This window comes from Bos grunniens, chromosome 16, assembly GCF_055505025.1.
Source record: "Bos grunniens cultivar Pamir isolate PY7600 chromosome 16, Bosgru_T2T1.0, whole genome shotgun sequence".
NCBI classification, from domain to species: Eukaryota; Metazoa; Chordata; class Mammalia; order Artiodactyla; family Bovidae; genus Bos; species Bos grunniens.
Genome location: NC_141180.1, coordinates 68,981,752 through 69,000,266, shown reverse-complemented (window position 1 = coordinate 69,000,266; position 18,515 = coordinate 68,981,752). Strand labels below are relative to the sequence as shown.

Genomic DNA, 18,515 nt, shown 5'->3' with positions numbered 1-18,515 from the left:
TATGGTGTTAGAAAGTGTTCTAGTTTCATTCTTTTACAAGTGGTTGACCAGATTTCCCAGCACCACTTGTTAAAGAGATTGTCTTTAATCCACTGTATATTCTTGCCTCCTTTGTCAAAGATAAGGTGTCCATATGTGCGTGGATTTATCTCTGGGCTTTCTATTTTGTTCCATTGATCTATATTTCTGTCTTTGTGCCAGTACCATACTGTCTTGATAACTGTGGCTTTGTAGTAGAGCCTGAAGTCAGGTAGGTTGATTCCTCCAGTTCCATTTTTCTTTCTCAAGATCGCTTTGGCTATTCGAGGTTTTTTGTATTTCCATACAAATTGTGAAATTATTTGTTCTAGCTCTGTGAAGAATACTGTTGGTAGCTTGATAGGGATTGCATTGAATCTATAAATTGCTTTGGGTAGTATACTCATTTTCACTATATTGATTCTTCCAATCCATGAACATGGTATATTTCTCCATCTATTAGTGTCCTCTTTGATTTCTTTCACCAGTGTTTTATAGTTTTCTATATATAGGTCTTTAGTTTCTTTAGGTAGATATATTCCTAAGTATTTTATTCTCTTCGTTGCAATGGTGAATGGAATTGTTTCCTTAATTTCTCTTTCTGTTTTCTCATTATTAGTGTATAGGAATGCAAGGGATTTCTGTGTGTTGATTTTATATCCTGCAACTTTACTATAATCATTGATTAGTTCTAGTAATTTTCTGGTGGAGTCTTTAGGGTTTTCTATGTAGAGGATCATGTCATCTGCAAATAGTGAGAGTTTTACTTCTTCTTTTCCAATTTGGATTCCTTTTATTTCTTTTTCTGCTCTGATTGCTGTAGCCAAAACTTCCAAAACTATGTTGAATAGTAATGGTGAAAGTGGGCACCCTTGTTTTGTTCCTGACTTTAGAGGAAATGCTTTCAATTTTTCACCATTGAGGATAATGTTTGCTGTGGGTTTGTCATATATAGCTTTTATTATGTTGAGGTATGTTCCTTCTATTCCTGCTTTCTGGAGAGTTTTTAACATAAATGGGTGTTGAATTTTGTCAAAGGCTTTCTCTGCATCTATTGAGATAATCATATGGTTTTTGTTTTTCAATTTGTTAATGTGGTGTATTACATTGATTGATTTGCGGATATTGAAGAATCCTTGCATCCCTGGGATAAAGCCCACTTGGTCCTGGTGTATGATCTTTTTAATGTGTTGTTGGATTCTGATTGCTAGAATTTTGTTTAGGATTTTTGCATCTATGTTCATCAGTGATATTGGCCTATAGTTTTCTTTTTTTGTGGCATCTTTGTCAGGTTTTGGTATTAGGGTGATGGTGGCCTCATAGAATGAGTTTGGAAGTTTACCTTCCTCTGCAATTTTCTGGAAGAGTTTGAGCAGGATAGGTGTTAGCTCTTCTCTAAATTTTTGGTAGAATTCAGCTGTGAAGCCGTCTGGACCTGGGCTTTTGTTTGCTGGAAGATTTTTGATTACAGTTTCAATTTCCATGCTTGTGATGGGTCTGTTAAGGTTTTCTATTTCTTCCTGGTCGAGTTTTGGAAAGTTGTACTTTTCTAAGAATTTGTCCATTTCTTCCTCGTTGTCCATTTTATTGGCATATAATTGTTGATAATAGTCTCTTATGATCCTTTGTATTTCTATGTTGTCTGTTGTGATCTCTCCACTGTCATTTCTAATTTTATTGATTTGATTTTTCTCCCTTTGTTTCTTGATGAGTCTGGCTAATGGTTTGTCAATTTTATTTATCCTTTCAAAGAACCAGCTTTTGGCTTTGTTGATTTTTGCTATGGTCTCTTTTGTTTCTTTTGCATTTATTTCTGCTCTAATTTTTAAGATTTCTTTCCTTCTACTAACCCTGGGGTTCTTCATTTCTTCCTTTTCTAGTTGTTTGAGGTGTAGAGTTAGGTTATTTATTTGACTTTTTTCTTGTTTCTTGAGGTGTGCCTGTATTGCTATGAACTTTCCCCTTAGGACTGCTTTTACTGTGTCCCACAGGTTTTGGGTTGTTGTGTTTTCATTTTCATTCGTTTCTATGCAAATTTTGATTTCTTTTTTGATTTCTTCTGTGATTTGTTTGTTATTCAGCAGCGTGTTGTTCAGCCTCCATATGTTGGAATTTTTAATAGTTTTTCTCCTGTAATTGAGATCTAATCTTACTGCATTGTGGTCAGAAAAGATGCTTGGAATGATTTCTATTTTTTTGAATTTACCAAGGCTAGCTTTATGGCCCAGGATGTGATCTATCCTGGAGAAGGTTCCATGTGCGCTTGAGAAAAAGGTGAAATTCATTGTTTTGGGATGAAATGTCCTATAGATATCAATTAGGTCTAACTGGTCTATTGTATCGTTTAAAGTTTGTGTTTCCTTATTAATTTTCTGTTTAGTTGATCTATCCATAGGTGTGAGTGGGGTATTAAAGTCTCCCACTATTATTGTGTTATTGTTAATTTCTCCTTTCATACTTGTTAGCATTTGTCTTACATACTGCGGTGCTCCCGTGTTGGGTGCATATATATTTATAATTGTTATATCTTCTTCTTGGATTGATCCTTTGATCATTATGTAGTGACCTTCTTTGTCTCTTTTCACAGCCTTTGTTTTAAAGTCTATTTTATCTGATATGAGTATTGCTACTCCTGCTTTCTTTTGGTCCCTATTTGCATGGAAAATCTTTTTCCAGCCCTTCACTTTCAGTCTGTATGTGTCCCCTGTTTTGAGGTGGGTCTCCTGTAGACAACATATGTAGGGGTCTTGTTTTTGTATCCATTCAGCCAATCTTTGTCTTTTGGTTGGGGCATTCAACCCATTTACGTTTAAGGTAATTACTGATAAGTATGATCCCGTTGCCATTTACTTTATTGTTTTGGGTTCAAATTTATACACCATTTTTGTGTTTCCTGTCTAGAGAATATCCTTTAGTATTTGTTGTAGAGCTGGTTTGGTGGTGCAGAATTCTCTCAGCTTTTGCTTATCTGAGAAGCTTTTGATTTCTCCTTCATACTTGAATGAAATCCTTGCTGGGTACAATAATCTGGGCTGTAGGTTATTTTCTTTCATCATTTTAAGTATGTCTTGCCATTCCCTCCTGGCTTGAAGAGTTTCTATTGAAAGATCAGCTGTTATCCTTATGGGAATTCCCTTGTGTATTATTTGTTGTTTTTCCCTTGCTGCTTTTAATATTTGTTCTTTGTGTTTGATCTTTGTTAATTTGAGTAATATGTGTCTTGGGGTGTTTCGCCTTGGGTTTATCCTGTTTGGGATTCTCTGGGTTTCTTGGACTTGGGTGATTATTTCCTTCCCCAGTTTAGGGAAGTTTTCAACTATTATCTCCTCAAGTATTTTCTCATGGTCTTTCTTTTTGTCTTCTTCTTCTGGAACCCCTATGATTCGAATGTTGTAGCGTTTAATATTGTCCTGGAGGTCTCTGAGATTGTCCTCATTTCTTTTAATTCGTTTTTCTTTTATTCTCTCTGATTCATTTATTTCTACCATTCTATCTTCTAATTCACTAATCCTATCTTCTGCCTCTGTTATTCTACTATTTGTTGCCTCCAGAGTGTTTTTAATTTCATTTATTGCATTATTCATTGTATATTGACTCTTTTTTATTTCTTCTAGGTCCTTGTTAAACCTTTCTTGCATCTTCTCAATCCTTGTCTCCAAGCTATTTATCTGTGATTCCATTTTAATTTCTAGATTTTGGATCAATTTCACTATCATTATTCGGAATTCTTTATCAGGTAGATTCCCTATCTCTTCCTCTTTTGTTTGGTTTGGTGGGCATTTATCCTGTTCCTTTATCTGCTGGCTATTCCTCTGTCTCTTCATCTTGTTTAAATTGTTGAGTATGGGGTGTCCTTTCTGTATTCTGGCAGTTTGTGGAGTTCTCTTTATTGTGGCTATTCCTCACTGTGTGTGGGTTTGTACAGGTGGCTTGTCAAGGTTTCCTGGTTAGGGAAGCTTGTGTCAGTGTTCTGATGGGTGGAACTGTATTTCTTCTCTTTGTTCAGTCGCGCTGTGGGGAGGGAGGGAGGGATGCTGCAAGCAAATAACACTGGCGTGCGCTCGCAGTGCCTCAGCCACACTGGGTCTGCCCCCGCTCACTGCGCGTGTAGCCTCCCTGCCCACACTGCTCGGGCTCTAGGTTGTTCCGCCGGGAACAATCCAAGGCTGGCCCTGGGTTGCATGTACCTCCCAGGTCCAAGCCGCTCAGGTTCAGGCACTCGGATAGTCCTCAGAGGCGCAGACTCAGTTGGACCTGAGTATTGTGCTCTTCCCAGGTCCGAGCAGCTCAAGTGATGAGGTGTTTGGCGAGCGCCAATGCTGCGACTTATCGCCTCCCCGCCACTCGGTTATCTGGGCGCAAAACCGGCGCACCTTCTTAGGCAGATGTTAACCGTCCAGACCCCCAAGAAGTTTTAGTTAGCAAAGAAGCCTGCTTACAGTTTTATAGATAATGTCTCTCTGGGGCTGCGATTGCCCCCTTCCGGCTCTGGCTGCCTATCACCGGAGGGGGAAGGTCTGCAGCCGGCTATCTCTGTTCAATTCTTTGTTCCGTGCACGGGCCTGGCGGTCTTAGGTTGGGGCTGGCTTTTCGCGTAGTAGATATCCCACAGTCTGGTTTGTTAGCCCAAATTATTTCGCTCAGATAGTGCTCAGGGTATTCAGGCCAGATTCTTACTCTAAGCGATGCAGCCCGCGCTGCGCCTCCCTGCCCAGCCCCCGCTTGTTAATGGCAAAAGACATTTAAGTCTTTAACTGTAAAAGACAGTTAAGTAAGGAGTTAACTCCTGAATACCTTCTGAATATTCGAGACGTAGTATGACAGGAGATTAAGTACCTGGGCTGTGGACTCAGACTTGCGAGGGTTCAAATCCCTCAAATCCCTGAGGACCAGGGGTAAGTTATTTACCCTCCTCTCTGCCTCAGTTTCATCATGTATGAAGTGGAGGCGATGATAAAGACCTATCTCAGTGCCGGGGACCAGCCCCAGCTGATCCAGGGTATTCGAAGCGGGGACAGCGTCGGCGACCTATTTATTTAAATATTTTATCAAAGATATAAAGAGTAATAGAATGAGGATAGCTCAGTAGGAAAATTCAGCGGAGAAAAGAGGCTGAGTAGCTTGGTTTACGCGGGAGACCAATAAAACTTCAAGACAAGAAGTTTGCACCACTTACGTAGGCTGCAGGTGTCCTTCTGTTCTCTCGAAGGAGAGGAGACACTGAGGCCTCCCCGGTCGGATCTTAGAAGCCCAGGCATAATTAGTAAGCATGGTGGGTTCCGCGCTCCAGATGGAGACTCAGCCAGAATTTGGGAGAGACAGCAACATGGGGAGACCAAGTTTCAGTGAACAAGGCCCGCACTTTATTTTCCAAAGTAGTTTTTATACCTTACGTTGTGCATAGAGGATAATGGGGGAAGGGGTGGAGTCATGCAAGGACAGCAGTTCCTGGTCCTAATCAAAGCCAGGCTTTCAAACTTATCATATGCAAAAGTTCAGGTGAATTACATCAGCTTCTGGTCAGGAGGCCTGTTAACATTTTAAGAAACTTATCTTTCTCTAAAGGTGATTATTCCAAAGTCAGGCACCAGCCTCCAAAAAAGCATTGGACAAAGCTGCATTCCTATAGGGCAAAGGTGAGGTGGGCTCAATCAAGAAAAGAATTAACTCAAGGGTCCAAGGTTACAAACATTGAGGCTACTACTTACATTTCTATACACCCATTATATCAGTCAATACACTGCCAAGGACACAGTAGGTAAGGAGTATGGAGACTTAGCAGCAAACATTGGCCCAATAAGTGAAAAACCCTTCACCAATACAATTTCTAATCAATCTTTTAACTACTCAAAGGAATCTGTGTTTAGACAGTTTAGAACATCTCCTGCCTCTCACAGTTGGGAGGCTCTGAACAATCACATGTGGCCGGAAAAACCTATTCAGGCAGGCTAGAGGATTTCCAAAGGAGTTTGTAGGTTAAACACTGTCACACCCAGGAATTATTAACTGGAACTGTAAGCTAACTCTTTTTTCAGAGAGAGGTAGTGGGGGACAGCCCCCCATAAAGTCAGAGGTGTAGGTGAAAGCACAAAGCAGAAAGTAGGCAGACTCTGGTTTTGGGGGTAGATGCTCGAGAATTTCCAGGGAGACTTCTGAGGCTTGATCCCGCCTTTGCGTATGCCAAGCCTCCTTCCTCATGACCTTTGCCACGGGCCGAGCTCGCTCCCCACATCTTAGGACTAGAGTGAGGTTTAAGTGAACTAGTGAAGGTAAAGTGTTGAGGATCGTGTTGGCACACAGAAGTGTCTGCTGTCTCTGAATTGGCTGTGATTATCTGCGTTATTACTCTGTGCCAACACTTTGTACCATCACATCCCTTTTCCCTAATAATGTTCCTTTGTCCTCAGTCTACAGATGAGAATTAGATGACATAGGCTGAGTCTGAGCCCTAAATTGTGAGGCTCCAAAATCCATACCCTTCCTACTATATCATGTATCTCCTGTATCATGATTCCTTTCTGAGAGGTAATGTCTAGAGTTAAATTGATCTTTTTGTTTTACTGCAGGAGACCATTTCTAATAATTGTGTGGTGATTTTCTCCAAGACATCCTGTTCTTACTGTAGGATGGCAAAAAACCTTTTCCATGACATGAATGTTAACTATAAAGTGGTGGAACTGGACATGCTTGAATACGGAAGTCAGTTTCAAGATGCTCTTCACAAAATGACTGGCGAAAGAACCGTGAGTCCGTTCCCCGTGGTGCTTTGCCCCACAGTGGGTGGTGAGCTGGGTCACCTTGGGCCTGTGTCCTTGTGTAGGGAAAAGTGAGCCAGACATACTCTGAGAATCTGAACTGATAAAGAAATGGCGGATCTTGGAACAGATTCATAGACCAGGAAACAACAGTTCTATTTTTTAAAAATTTTTACCGTGTGAGTGTGTGAAATGGGTGGGGTGATGGTGTTGGCATGAGTGGTGGTTTCTTTTTTTTTTTTTAAATGAGTGGTGGTCTATAAATGGTTGACATCCTCCTGGGACTTTTTCAAGATGAAAGAATTCTTCTTTCCTCACTTGAACAGTGCAGATCAAGGGTGCTTCATTTTCTGTACTAATAATAGTGCTTTTGGGCTCCATGTTTTTAGATTCTTGAAATCTGAGGATTTTCCCATAATATGCATTATGGAAAAAATAGAGGAAATTCCATGGTTGTCCAGCGGTCAGGACTCTGAGCTTCCACTGTAGGGGGCTCAATCCCTGGCCAGGCAGAATTAAGATCCTGCATGCTGCATGGTGTGGCAAACAAAACAAAACAAAACCAAAGGAACAAAAAAGAAAAATAATGGCAACATTATTTTTCCTTCCTGTTTATATGTGCCATTTTCCTTCCTATTTATATGTGCCTGTTAAGGAGTTGATAGTGTACTCTTCCCCTTTAGTAAACAATGGTAAGAAAGAACCACTTAAACATTATTAATCATTAGAGATTGCTAATTGCTTTATTTTGCCTTTTATATGTCAAAGCGATGAGGAGAAAGGGATTGAGAGTCAGTTTGTCCTGGGTTTAAACCCCAGTTCTGTCACTTACTTCATGATCTTGGGCAAGTTCCTGTGCCTCCTTTGCCTCCAAAATAAGACTAAAAAATAGTACCCACCTGAAAGGCGGTTGTTTAGACGCTGTCTGACTTCTTTGTGAGCCCATGGGCTGTGGCCAGGATTTTCCAGGCAAGAATACTGGAGTGGGTTGCCATTTCCTTCTCCAGGGGATCTTCCCGACCCAGGAATTGAGCCTGTCTCCTGTATCGGCAGATGGATTCTTTACCACTGAGCTAACCAGGGAAGCCCCATCTAAAGGGTTGGAGAGTTGAAATAGGTAATTATCAAAGAGCTTTTATATGGTGCTTTGCCCATAAAAGCACCCAGAGTAGCATGTATTAGGATCCTTTGAATGGCTTTATACTTCTGACACCCAGGGTGCTATCTAAACTTTTGTTTATCCAACAGGTACCACGAATATTTGTCAATGGAACTTTTATTGGAGGCGCAACTGACACTCATAGGCTTCACAAAGAAGGGAAATTGCTTCCACTGGTTCACCAGTGTCATTTAAAAAACCGTAAGAGGGAAGAACTTTAGTGATGTAAGTGCATATAACTTTGCTAGTCATATGTCACTATATATTTAGAATGATATTGCCTGATAATGCCTTTTAAATATTTGAAGGTGTTTTAAATATATGAATTATCTTCATGAAAAGGTTGTAAAAATAATGAACAATAAATCACTGTGGAAACATCTTATTTGCCAGTTCTTCAGTAAAAAAGATATTTAAAACTGAAGGAGCAGGTAATAGGTGACAACCTGGACAGACAGGCATCTGAAGTGAGTGCTGTTAGGGACAGTCCTGTGGGACTAAGCAGCTGCCCAGGTGACATGCCAGTCCCAGACGACCAAGAACTTTAGTCTGATTATGCAGGGACTTGTTACCAAGTGGAGGATTAACAGAAAGACATTTGGATGGGGGGACATAAGTTTTCAGTAGAAAAAAGCATAATTGTTACTGGGAATGAGGGTTTCAACATAAATTTTGGGGAGACACATTCAGTCCATAACACGGTAAATTACAGCTGGATAAAAGTCTTAATATAAATCTAAGGCAAAACTAGGTTTTGGCAGCTGAACTTTCTTTCCAGAATCATAGGTTAGAAAGAAAATGGTGATCTGTTTAAGAAAAAGTATGATCTTTTTTTTTTGGTCTTTGATTTTTAATGTTAATATCTGAAAGACAAACTTTAAAAAAAAAAACAGGCCATTTTTCCCCCCTCACTTTTACCACTAATCAACTTAGACATGAATTGCCAAAATATTTAATTGGGAAGCTGAAAAGCTGCTGGGAAAAACGGGATTTTTAAAATATATTTAAGTTTCTTTGTTTACTAATACTAAAAAAAAAAAATACTATTTGAATAATTTTTTTTAAAGGCAAGTTTCCTAATTCAGGTTTAAAATATAGTTTTGCTCATCTGTGAGGAAATATTTACAGTTGACCCCTGAACAAGGCAGGGATTGGGGCTCCAAATACCACCTTGAAAATCCAAGTGTAATTTAGAATCAGTCCTCTGCACCCTCAGATTCATCCAGTTACAGACTGTCTACTACTGCAGTATTTATAACTGAAAAAAATCTACACAGTTCAAACCCACGTTCCAAGGGTCAACTGGAGTTTGTGATCTTTCCTTCTCCATACAGCTGTTCACTGCCATCTTTAAATGTAGAACTCTAATATCGAATGAATGTTTATAAAGTTTTGGTGGGTATATTCATATGTAGCTTGTTCTCTTCAACTCCTATGGCTCAGATCTTAGAAATTTTAATATTAAAGTTTGATGGGAATTCAGAGAAATCTCCGTAAATTGGCACTTAAAATATTTTTATTTGCCTAGTTGAGTTTTGGTGTTACCTTTTCCCAAAGGCAACTTTTATTTTCTATTTTTTAAAATTTTGTAATTGAAGTATCGTTGCTTTCCAGTGTTGTGTTAGTTTCAGGTATAAAGCAACGTGATTCAGTTACAGATTAAATACCTATTATATATATGTGTGTGTGTATATATATATTTTCAGATTCTTTTCCCTTACAGGTTATTTCACAGTATTTAGTAGTTCCCTGTGCTATACAGTAGGTCTTGTTAGTTAACTATTTTATATAGTGTGTATATGTTAATCTCAAATTCGTAATTTATCCTTTCCTTCCTCCCAAAGGCAAATTTGAATAATTTTTTTCCCACAAAAGAATCGTTTTAAACTCTTTAAAAAATGTGTATTTTTATTAAATCTAGTTTTGATTCTATAATTAATACCCATTGGAAAAGAATCCTCAAGCACATATTTTAAATAAACATTGAGGCATTTCAAGACCAGTGTTAATGATCAAACCTTAATTTCATTTTATTCAACTATTATAAGATTGAATATTCAAATACTGTAAGATTATAAAATGTAAGGCCAGGAGCCTTACATCTTGTAAGCCATGCATGCTAAGTCACTTCAGTCATGTCCCACTCTGTGGCCCTATGGACTGCAGCCTGCCAGGCTTCTCTGCCCATGGAATTCTCCAGGCAAGAATACTGGAGTGGGTTGCCGCGCCTCCTCCAGGGGATCCTCCATCGAACCTGCATCTCATGTCTAACCTGCACTGACAGGCAGGTTCTTTACCACTGGTGCCACCTAGAAGCTTCTTACAAGGCATATAATAATAACCTTAAAATTCTTCTGTCAAGAAATAAAAAGACAAATACTTGATGTGCATAGAGTTTATTTGGTACCTCTATCAAATTCTACAATAATACAAGTGACTAGAAACAGTTCACATTGTGCCCACCTGCACTCGATGTCTAAAATGATTTATCCAGTATGGGTTTTGCAGGGCTAGACAGGAGAGTCCAGATTTCACAGTATTGGTGGAAACTATTTTGTCATGAAACAGGTTTCATACATTAGTGTTTCATCCATTTTTCTATCAGAAAACAGCAGAATTACATTGTTAGATGTGTTATTTACAGTGATAACTTGGAAGACTCAACAGAGTATCAGTGAGTTTATCAACTGATCTAGGAAACCCCCGCCCCTCCTTCAGGGTCCTTTTGCTTTGAAATGGAATGTGTTATAAATCAGACTTTATATACTTTAAAGCACCAGCTTGACAATTTAAAGTTTTCTCTCATTTTTATAAAATATTCCTGCTTTAAAAGGCAAAGTGAATGTAAAAATGTGAATGTAATTAAACATCACTGGCCTGGATACTTCTTATTGCAACTGTTTTACAACTGTATTTACTTCTTTGAATGAATTGCTGGTAGGCTTGAAGGAAAATATTTGCCTTTTGTCTTGAAAAATTCCCTTAAAAAATTAATCATTTTTGGAACTGTACAACTTTATTTTTCACTCAGAGTGTTTAAATATGCAACTTGGTCCTTGGAGATCATGTTACATAGAGTCCAGCTTCTTGGATAATTTGTTATACAAAACAATAAAAAACCTTAAACTATCACAAGGTATTACTGATGTTAACAGTCATGTGTGTATAACACATCAGTGTCCTAGGTTATCCTGTTAATGGGTGCTTAAACAACAAATGTACAATCAGATTTTAAAACTTGTTAAATTTCCATTCTTTATGTAAAAGAGAAAGCTGTAAAAGAACCTTCAAGTTCTATACTTCAGAAATACTGACACTATTAAGGCATTACTTAATGAACAGACCCTAAGCAAAGTATGTATGCCTGTGTTAGAGAGCTAGTCATATTTTAAGGCAGTCAGAAGGTTCATTTTTTTCACTTTAAGGCTCTTATATACTTCAATTTTATTCTATGCAGGCATTAGTCTGTATAGTTTAAATACTGAGTGGTCAAATATAGAAATCAAAGCCTTTATATAAAGAAAATGGAGATTTTATAACTAGATTATAACAGTTCTTCCTCAGCCAATTTTTTTTAAAGCTGATTTCATATATCTCATCCCTTAGGAGAATTTCTTCATTATCAGAAGCTGACAATAAAAGGAGGAAAATATAATTTAGATGCATTACAAGCTATGTCTAGTCACACCATACCAAATTACATGCAGTCCATCTTAAATAGTGCAACAAAAATATTTTTTCTTGGTTACTGTTCATTAATTATATAATATCTTTGATTTGGCTGTGTATGGATTCTAAACAGTTTGCATTACAAATAAAGCTTATTAAGTAATTTAAACAGAGGCTTCGATACAATGATTGTATTGATATAATGTTCATCAATTATGTGGTAACGATACATAAAATAGCAAGGCTTTAACTCCATTTACTACCCTTAACAATCCAAGTGTTCATTAAGTGAAAAGTACCTAACTTACTATTTCTTTTGTTCATGTAGAGATTCTGATAGCTTCTAAAAGCAGAAAAACTTAAATATATTTGAAAATGGAATATTTTCACTTCTGTTTGTAAAATTACTATAACATGGCAGTACTAAATTAAATAGAAGCAAACGGAAAAATTTTCTTAGGCTCAGAAATACCTTTTATATGTTTTCATTATATTTACAAAATTAATTCTCACTGAAAATAATCACATTAATTTCAGTCATAGAATTCTGCAACATATCTCCTAAATTTAAGTTTCTTTTTACTGATTTCCTATATAGTTTGGTATTTTCAGAGTTTAGGAAAATGTGTCATTTGTTATCATTTCTATTCAAACTGTAAGTTTAACATTATTAGTTTTCTTTTTTTTAATTATTAGTTTTCTGTATGAAAAATACTACCATAGGATTAATTTTTAAATTAACGTCATAATAATTTTTCAAAAGTAAATAAAACACTTACTAAGTAAAAAAATGTTCAATGTGGATACAAGTCTTATTTATAAGACCTTTTATATTACAAGCCATGTATATAGAAGCATAGTCAAGTACTTGGTAGACCAAAGATTTTGTGGGTAGTCTTTATAATTATGGAAATATGAGCACTGAGATGTGCTACTTTCTGAGAGTATTCAGTTATTTATTTTTCAAAGAGTGCTTTTTCTAAGAGCCAGGTAAACTTATAATTGCAAACAAAGGCTGAGTAACTAACCCTACTCAAAAGGCCACAAAATTTCTGCATACAGCTTATATAAAAGGTATACAAGTTAACTTGATTGGGAAGAGAATTTATCAATTTGATTATTGTTCCAGGAGACCTGCCTGTTATTAATTTGAAAAAAAATGTGCCCTTAACTCTATGTGAAACAAAAGGCAATCTGCAAAAGATGTATCCCAAACCTAAATACAGGTGACTTTCTTGTCATTCACTTTATTACTCAGGTAGAGCAGGAGTAGAAAAACAAAAAACCAAAATGTCAGAAGAAAGGAATTTTAAAAGGAAAAAAAGGTATAGAAGTAATCTTTCAACAAATAAGGGACTAGGGAGCAGGTATATGGGATATACTAGATTAAATGCATACAGTAAGTACACCTAATTAACTAGCTCGACTTACCTTTTCTCCTAATTCTCCCTTGAGCATGTTTCCATTGCAGCTATCTGACATTTCTCTAGAGGGGTTTATCGCCTTAACAAATCACCCAGGTCTGTGGTAGACAAGACTAGAATTTTTCATTTTTGATTACTTACTGTAAGGGCCTTATTGAGAAATGTGTGGGTGCCTTTAAGTCATATTAAAATAAGTCCAATAAGTGATCACAATCATTTTCCTTTATCGTTTAGATGTAGCTTTATTGTGCTTCTAAAGATGTTTCTCACTTAACTGTCAGATCCTCACATTTATTCAGAAATCCTGTCTTAAATTTCCCAAATAACTTTAAATTGCTTTGCAGAAAAAAAGCCTGATTAACTGATATTCTATCATTTATAGATTTACCTATTATTTAAAAGGTAAGCAAATGTTTGTCAGACCATCTTCTTATTTAGAGTATGAGTTTGTTTTTTAATGGGATCTTAGATTTGGAATATATTACTTCTTTCTCTTATCAGAGAATGATGACATTTCCCATTCAGAACAGGAGTGTTTTAAAAAATTACTCAGCTTAATGAGCTGTTATTCTAAAACATATATTTTTAGATATATTTTGGTATATTTTATATATATTTTAGATATATTTAGGTATATATTTTGTTTTTCAAAATATATACCCTATTAAAGATTTTAATTTTAAAGAAGTTCTAATTTGTATTGCAAGCCCTCTTCCCAATTTTGACTTTTATACAGATATAAATTCATTGATTCTTCTATGATCCAAGGATCAGCTATGTTATTTTTTAAGGATAGCACACTTGAATCACACAGGTTAAACTGGTTGTCTCCAGTCACACAGTAAGAGAGTGAAAGAGGCTCCAGGGAGATGATGGTACATCCCATTCATTGAGCATTTTCCTCACCAATATTCCCATAAGATGATCACTAAACTAAACAATACAAGACAGTGTTCCTAAGTGGAAGCTCCTAGAAATTTCAACTAACAAGGAAAGGGTAGGATTATAAGATTAGTTTTTGTTTTTACTAATTACAGCTATGTCCTGAAAATATTTACGTATTTTATGGGACATAAAGTTTATTTTTCTTAGGGTTGTTTTTTTAAAAGCAACATTTTCCTAATCAGCGGTAATGCTACAAGTAATTCAGAAAATAAAACTTCTTTATTACTTGAGAATATTTTATTCATAATGAGGTAAAAGTTTTTATTTTTTCTATATGACTATGTTATATAGCAACACAGGTTATTAAGATATTAATTGTGCTTGAGGGTCACTATGAACTACAAAAGTATACATGTTCACAATGTCTCTGTTTTTCTACTCCTAAAGCAATCATGTATATACATTAAGTATTTCCTAATACCTAAAAAGATAAAAGTCTATTTTATCCCTTACTCTTGTAAGTAAATGTCTTCCCATCTCTGGGGAAATGAACACTGGAATGAGAATGAGGAGGCCGTTTCTAGACCTAGGGTTCCAATGTCACACTCTCTCGGACCTCGGGTTCCTAGCCTAAGTCAAAAAGTTACCTTTTACATTTCTAAGGTTATTTTCAGCTCTAAAGCTCCATGATTTGAAAATAAAGCTACCTTGTGTGGTGGTCTGTAGTTTTCTTTCTCAAATCTTAACATTTAATAGACTTTTCTATGTGACTTCAAAAAGGTCACAGCTAATCTTACTTCTCTGATGGATTTATTAATATTAGTTCCTGAATATTCTGACTAAAAACAATATAGAAACAGTATTTAACCGAAGTAAATAAGCATTTATATTATATTCCACTTAACATTTCTATTAGGAATAAAAAGTTAGATGTTATAATTTTTAATTTAAGAAAACCTTGGGTTTATGTAATGAATTCAAGTATGATTACATAATTCTATTAGGTTCTTTAAACTTTAAACTCAATCTGAGCATAATATTTTAATGTATTGAAAGTAGCTACCATTTCAAATCTAATGCCTGACACAGGGTAAAAAAACCAAAGATACCAGAAGCGATGTATTTTGCGGGTGTTGGGTAGTGATGCCACTAGCTTTGTTGACCAAAATTTCAGGTAAATCACAATATTTACAAATTGCTACCAGTTGCCTTGAAGGAATGGCTACATATCAGATAAACCCAGTATAAACATATCAAGTAAGTTTGAAAGGGACATTTTCTTGTCACTCCCAGAGCCCAAATTTCTCATCAAACAGAAGAATATACAAATTCTAACATTACTTAATCCTTCTGCCCCCTAACATAAAATCTCTAACCCCCAAGCACACAAGTCTGTGATTTACACTTATTGTTTGACTTTTCATAGTGAGAAGGCTTTAAAAATCCCCAGTAAATCTTTAAATACATTTAAAGAACAATACATAAAAACTAAAGTTTTATGTGCACATTATCTTAGACAACCATGATATAATTATGAGCAAATATATTGGCATTTCAACCGCTTAAAGCTCCTCACACAGAAGGGGTATTTGCTCAAGAAAATAATGCACTGTATAATGAATAGGAAGTTTAATATACACAAATAAGAAAAATTTAATTTCCTATAGACTGGTAAGTGGTAATATGCCACTCAAAAATTGCCTTTCAAACCTGAAAGACCTAGCTTGCTTATTTTTTTATACTATCAAAAAAGAATATTTTGCCACAAATGAATAGTAGACAAAGAGAGGAGGGTGCCAACATGTTTACAATTAGAAATATCTAAAACCCATTTATAGTTAGCTAAAAAAAGTAATTAAAAGTAATTAAAATAATATTAAACAATTTAAAGTAAGATAAAGTAAGGTAAAATATTTTAAGGTATAACTGGATTATGGTTATAGTTGAGATTTTATTTGTCATATTTTTCAGATTGAGAGTAGGGGAAGTTAAATGCTTGAAACATCTTATGTTTTCATTTATGAAAAAATGTGTCCCTACATGTGGCTATGTTGGTATAAGCCACAGGAAACCATCAAGTCATGCCCCTCACAGCAATAAACAAACAAAACAAACCAAAATAGACTTCCTCAGCTGACACAAACTTTAGTATTTCTTCTCAAAGGTTTCCATTATGTTTCTGGTTAATGGTAAACAATCCTGTAAATGTAAATTAACCCTCAGAAACAGAGTATCTTTTCACTGACTGAGAATGCTGCTATTTATGTGATTGGACAAAACTGTTAAAAGCAATTTGTAAAACTCATTCATAAGCAAATGTCTTGGTTGTTGTTTTATCCCCTTGGTACAAAAATTTACGAGGAGTTTCATAATCAATCACAGTACATGGTCCAGTGCATTTCAGAGTATTTGGACATTATCAAAGCTGTCCTTTACCAGTGAAAACATTTAAGAAAACTTCAAGGCATTTCTCAAACAAATGACATGATATAGGACTACTTACACTTTTGGCTCTCACTTCTTTTAAGTACAAATGTGATCATTCACCAAAGCAGAACTGCTGGACTATTTTACAGTGTCTCAACAAGAAGTTCTCTGTTAGGTAGAGGGGGCTACAGTGTATTCTGAAGCTATTTCCCCAAGGCTAGTTTAGTAGAAAGAACTTTGGGCTCATCTTATTGTTCCTTCCTTATTTTTTTGGTAAGGTAACCTTTCCATTATGCACATACTGTACCACTGTCTGACTTTTTTCAGTGGATTAAGATTAGCTGGCAAGTAGCTGTGTATTTTTAGCGAGATCACTGATGGCAGTGGACCTCTTAGGTTGTGCTGGTGCGTATGGTTAAATCATATCTAGTGTGAAACTTCGAATCACATCCAGAGCTCCAGTATCAAAGCCACACATGTCCAACATGCCTCTATCATCTGGGTCTGCAATGGTAAAGCCATTTGATGTCATTCCACAAACAATCAATTTAGCTGGAATATCCATATTCTGTAGGAAAAGATCAAAAACATTAAAAAAAAATAGTATGTTAATAAGCAAAAACAAATAACCTCCAAAATGAAAACATTTAAAATTCTATCACAGTTTTTCATTACAAAGCCAATTTGTTTTTCCTCCATAAAATCTGTCAGTCTTCTGGGGCCAGAAGACTTCAGAAGAGAATGTGATCTTTAGAAGTACAGAAAATTAAACATGTGAACAACCTGCCTGAAATTCCCGCTTCTCTGCTGGATGTTATTACTCATTTTATGGACACAAAATACATTCCTGAGCAGCACAGGGATTCTGTACTCATGAAACCTGTCAGAATGTTCAAAGACATCAGACATTTTTACCAGCACATCATACACTGGGGCAGTATGTATGGGTACAAATAAGGAAAACAGTTCCTGGGGTTATCAAGTTTTGTTCTATGACATTGGTATGTATGACATATATAAATGTTATAACTATAATGTCAGTGTAATAACTTGTTCTCTGCAGCTATGATTTAAGGCTAAAATACTTAAGTTTTTGAGAAAGACTAACAATCACTGAGCGTGCACTATGTCAGATACCATGAGCTCTTTAGACAATTGACCTAATGTTAACTGTTATAACGAGGGCTTCCCTGGTGGCTCTGTGGTAAAGAATCCATTTGCCAATGCAGGCGACAAGGGTTCGATCCCTTGGTGGGGAAGATCCTCTGGAGAAGGAAATGGCAACCCACTCCAGTATTCTTGCCTAGAAAATCCCACGGACAGAGGAGTCTAGAGGACGACAGTCCAAGGAATCACACAACTTAGCGACAAAACAATAACAATTGTTGTAACAACCCTAGAAGGTAAGTAGTACTTTTAACCAACATGGTACATACCACAGCAGTGATATACTATTATGACATGTATCAGTTAAATAATTCACTTGGATCCACAGCTAGTATAAAGAGAAAGACCCAGGACTCAGAACCCAGGCTTCTTGATTCTGAGTTCCATTCTCTCACTTGTTGTCTTAAGCACACATGAGAATCCCCAGAAAGGATTGTTAATACACAGTCCCATCCCCAGAGTTCCTGACTCAGCAGGTCTCCCAGGGGCTCCAGGAACATGCATTTCTAACAAGGTCCCAGGTGATGCTAAGAAAAGGTGCAGGTAGGGAAACCACACTTTGAGAGCCACTGCTCTTCATCGAGTTCTAGTTCTACTTCCAGTCACACCTGCCACAGTTCAAAGGCTCCACATTCTCACCTGACTAGCAGATTCCATACTGGACAGTGCAGATACAGAACAATTCCCTCATTTCACAAAGTTCAACTGCAGAGCACTGACGAGAACTCAGAAATACTCATAACACTTAAAGCACACATTATATTATAGCTTTGCTTTACATTTATGTAGTTCTTAGCAAAACTCAGAAATGATGTTGAATCATTAAAAAGTTTGTGGTTAAATTTAAAAAAAATTTTTATTATTACTGAAAATACTGTTTGCAAAGGATATTAAAATGTGTACATCTGGAACTGGTTGAAATAAATTATATATGTGTACTCAGTATTTCCTCACTTCAAGTACTGTTGAGTCCAGAACTAGTGTCGTATATCTTTTACAAACGTACACAAC

The 18,515-nt window shown here is 36.4% G+C and overlaps 2 protein-coding genes across 11 annotated transcripts in view; one reads left to right on the top strand and one right to left on the bottom strand.

Annotated features, from left to right (window-relative positions):
* GLRX2 (glutaredoxin 2) overlaps positions 1-18,515 on the top strand; it is a 30,194-nt gene that overhangs the window by 9,075 nt on the left and 2,604 nt on the right. For 5 of the 9 annotated variants that reach the window (XM_086345373.1, XM_086345369.1, XM_086345374.1 and 2 more), the window contains exons 3-4: positions 6,585-6,761; positions 8,022-8,157. In XM_086345373.1, the coding sequence (XP_086201499.1) occupies positions 6,585-6,761; positions 8,022-8,153 (309 nt within the window). In that variant the 3' untranslated portion in view covers positions 8,154-8,157. Of the gene's footprint in view, positions 1-6,584; positions 6,762-7,780; positions 7,891-8,021; positions 8,313-18,515 lie in introns of those variants that run through there. The other 4 variants (XR_015143692.1, XR_015143691.1, XM_086345370.1 and 1 more) reach the window with 3 other exon arrangements.
* RO60 (Ro60, Y RNA binding protein) overlaps positions 10,313-18,515 on the bottom strand; it is a 32,042-nt gene continuing 23,839 nt past the window's right edge. Inside the window, exon 9 of one of the 2 annotated variants that reach the window (XM_086345357.1) lies at positions 10,313-16,905. In XM_086345357.1, the coding sequence (XP_086201483.1) occupies positions 16,753-16,905 (153 nt within the window). In that variant the 3' untranslated portion in view covers positions 10,313-16,752. The remainder of the gene's footprint in view (positions 16,906-18,515) is intronic. The other variant, XM_086345358.1, reaches the window with a different exon arrangement.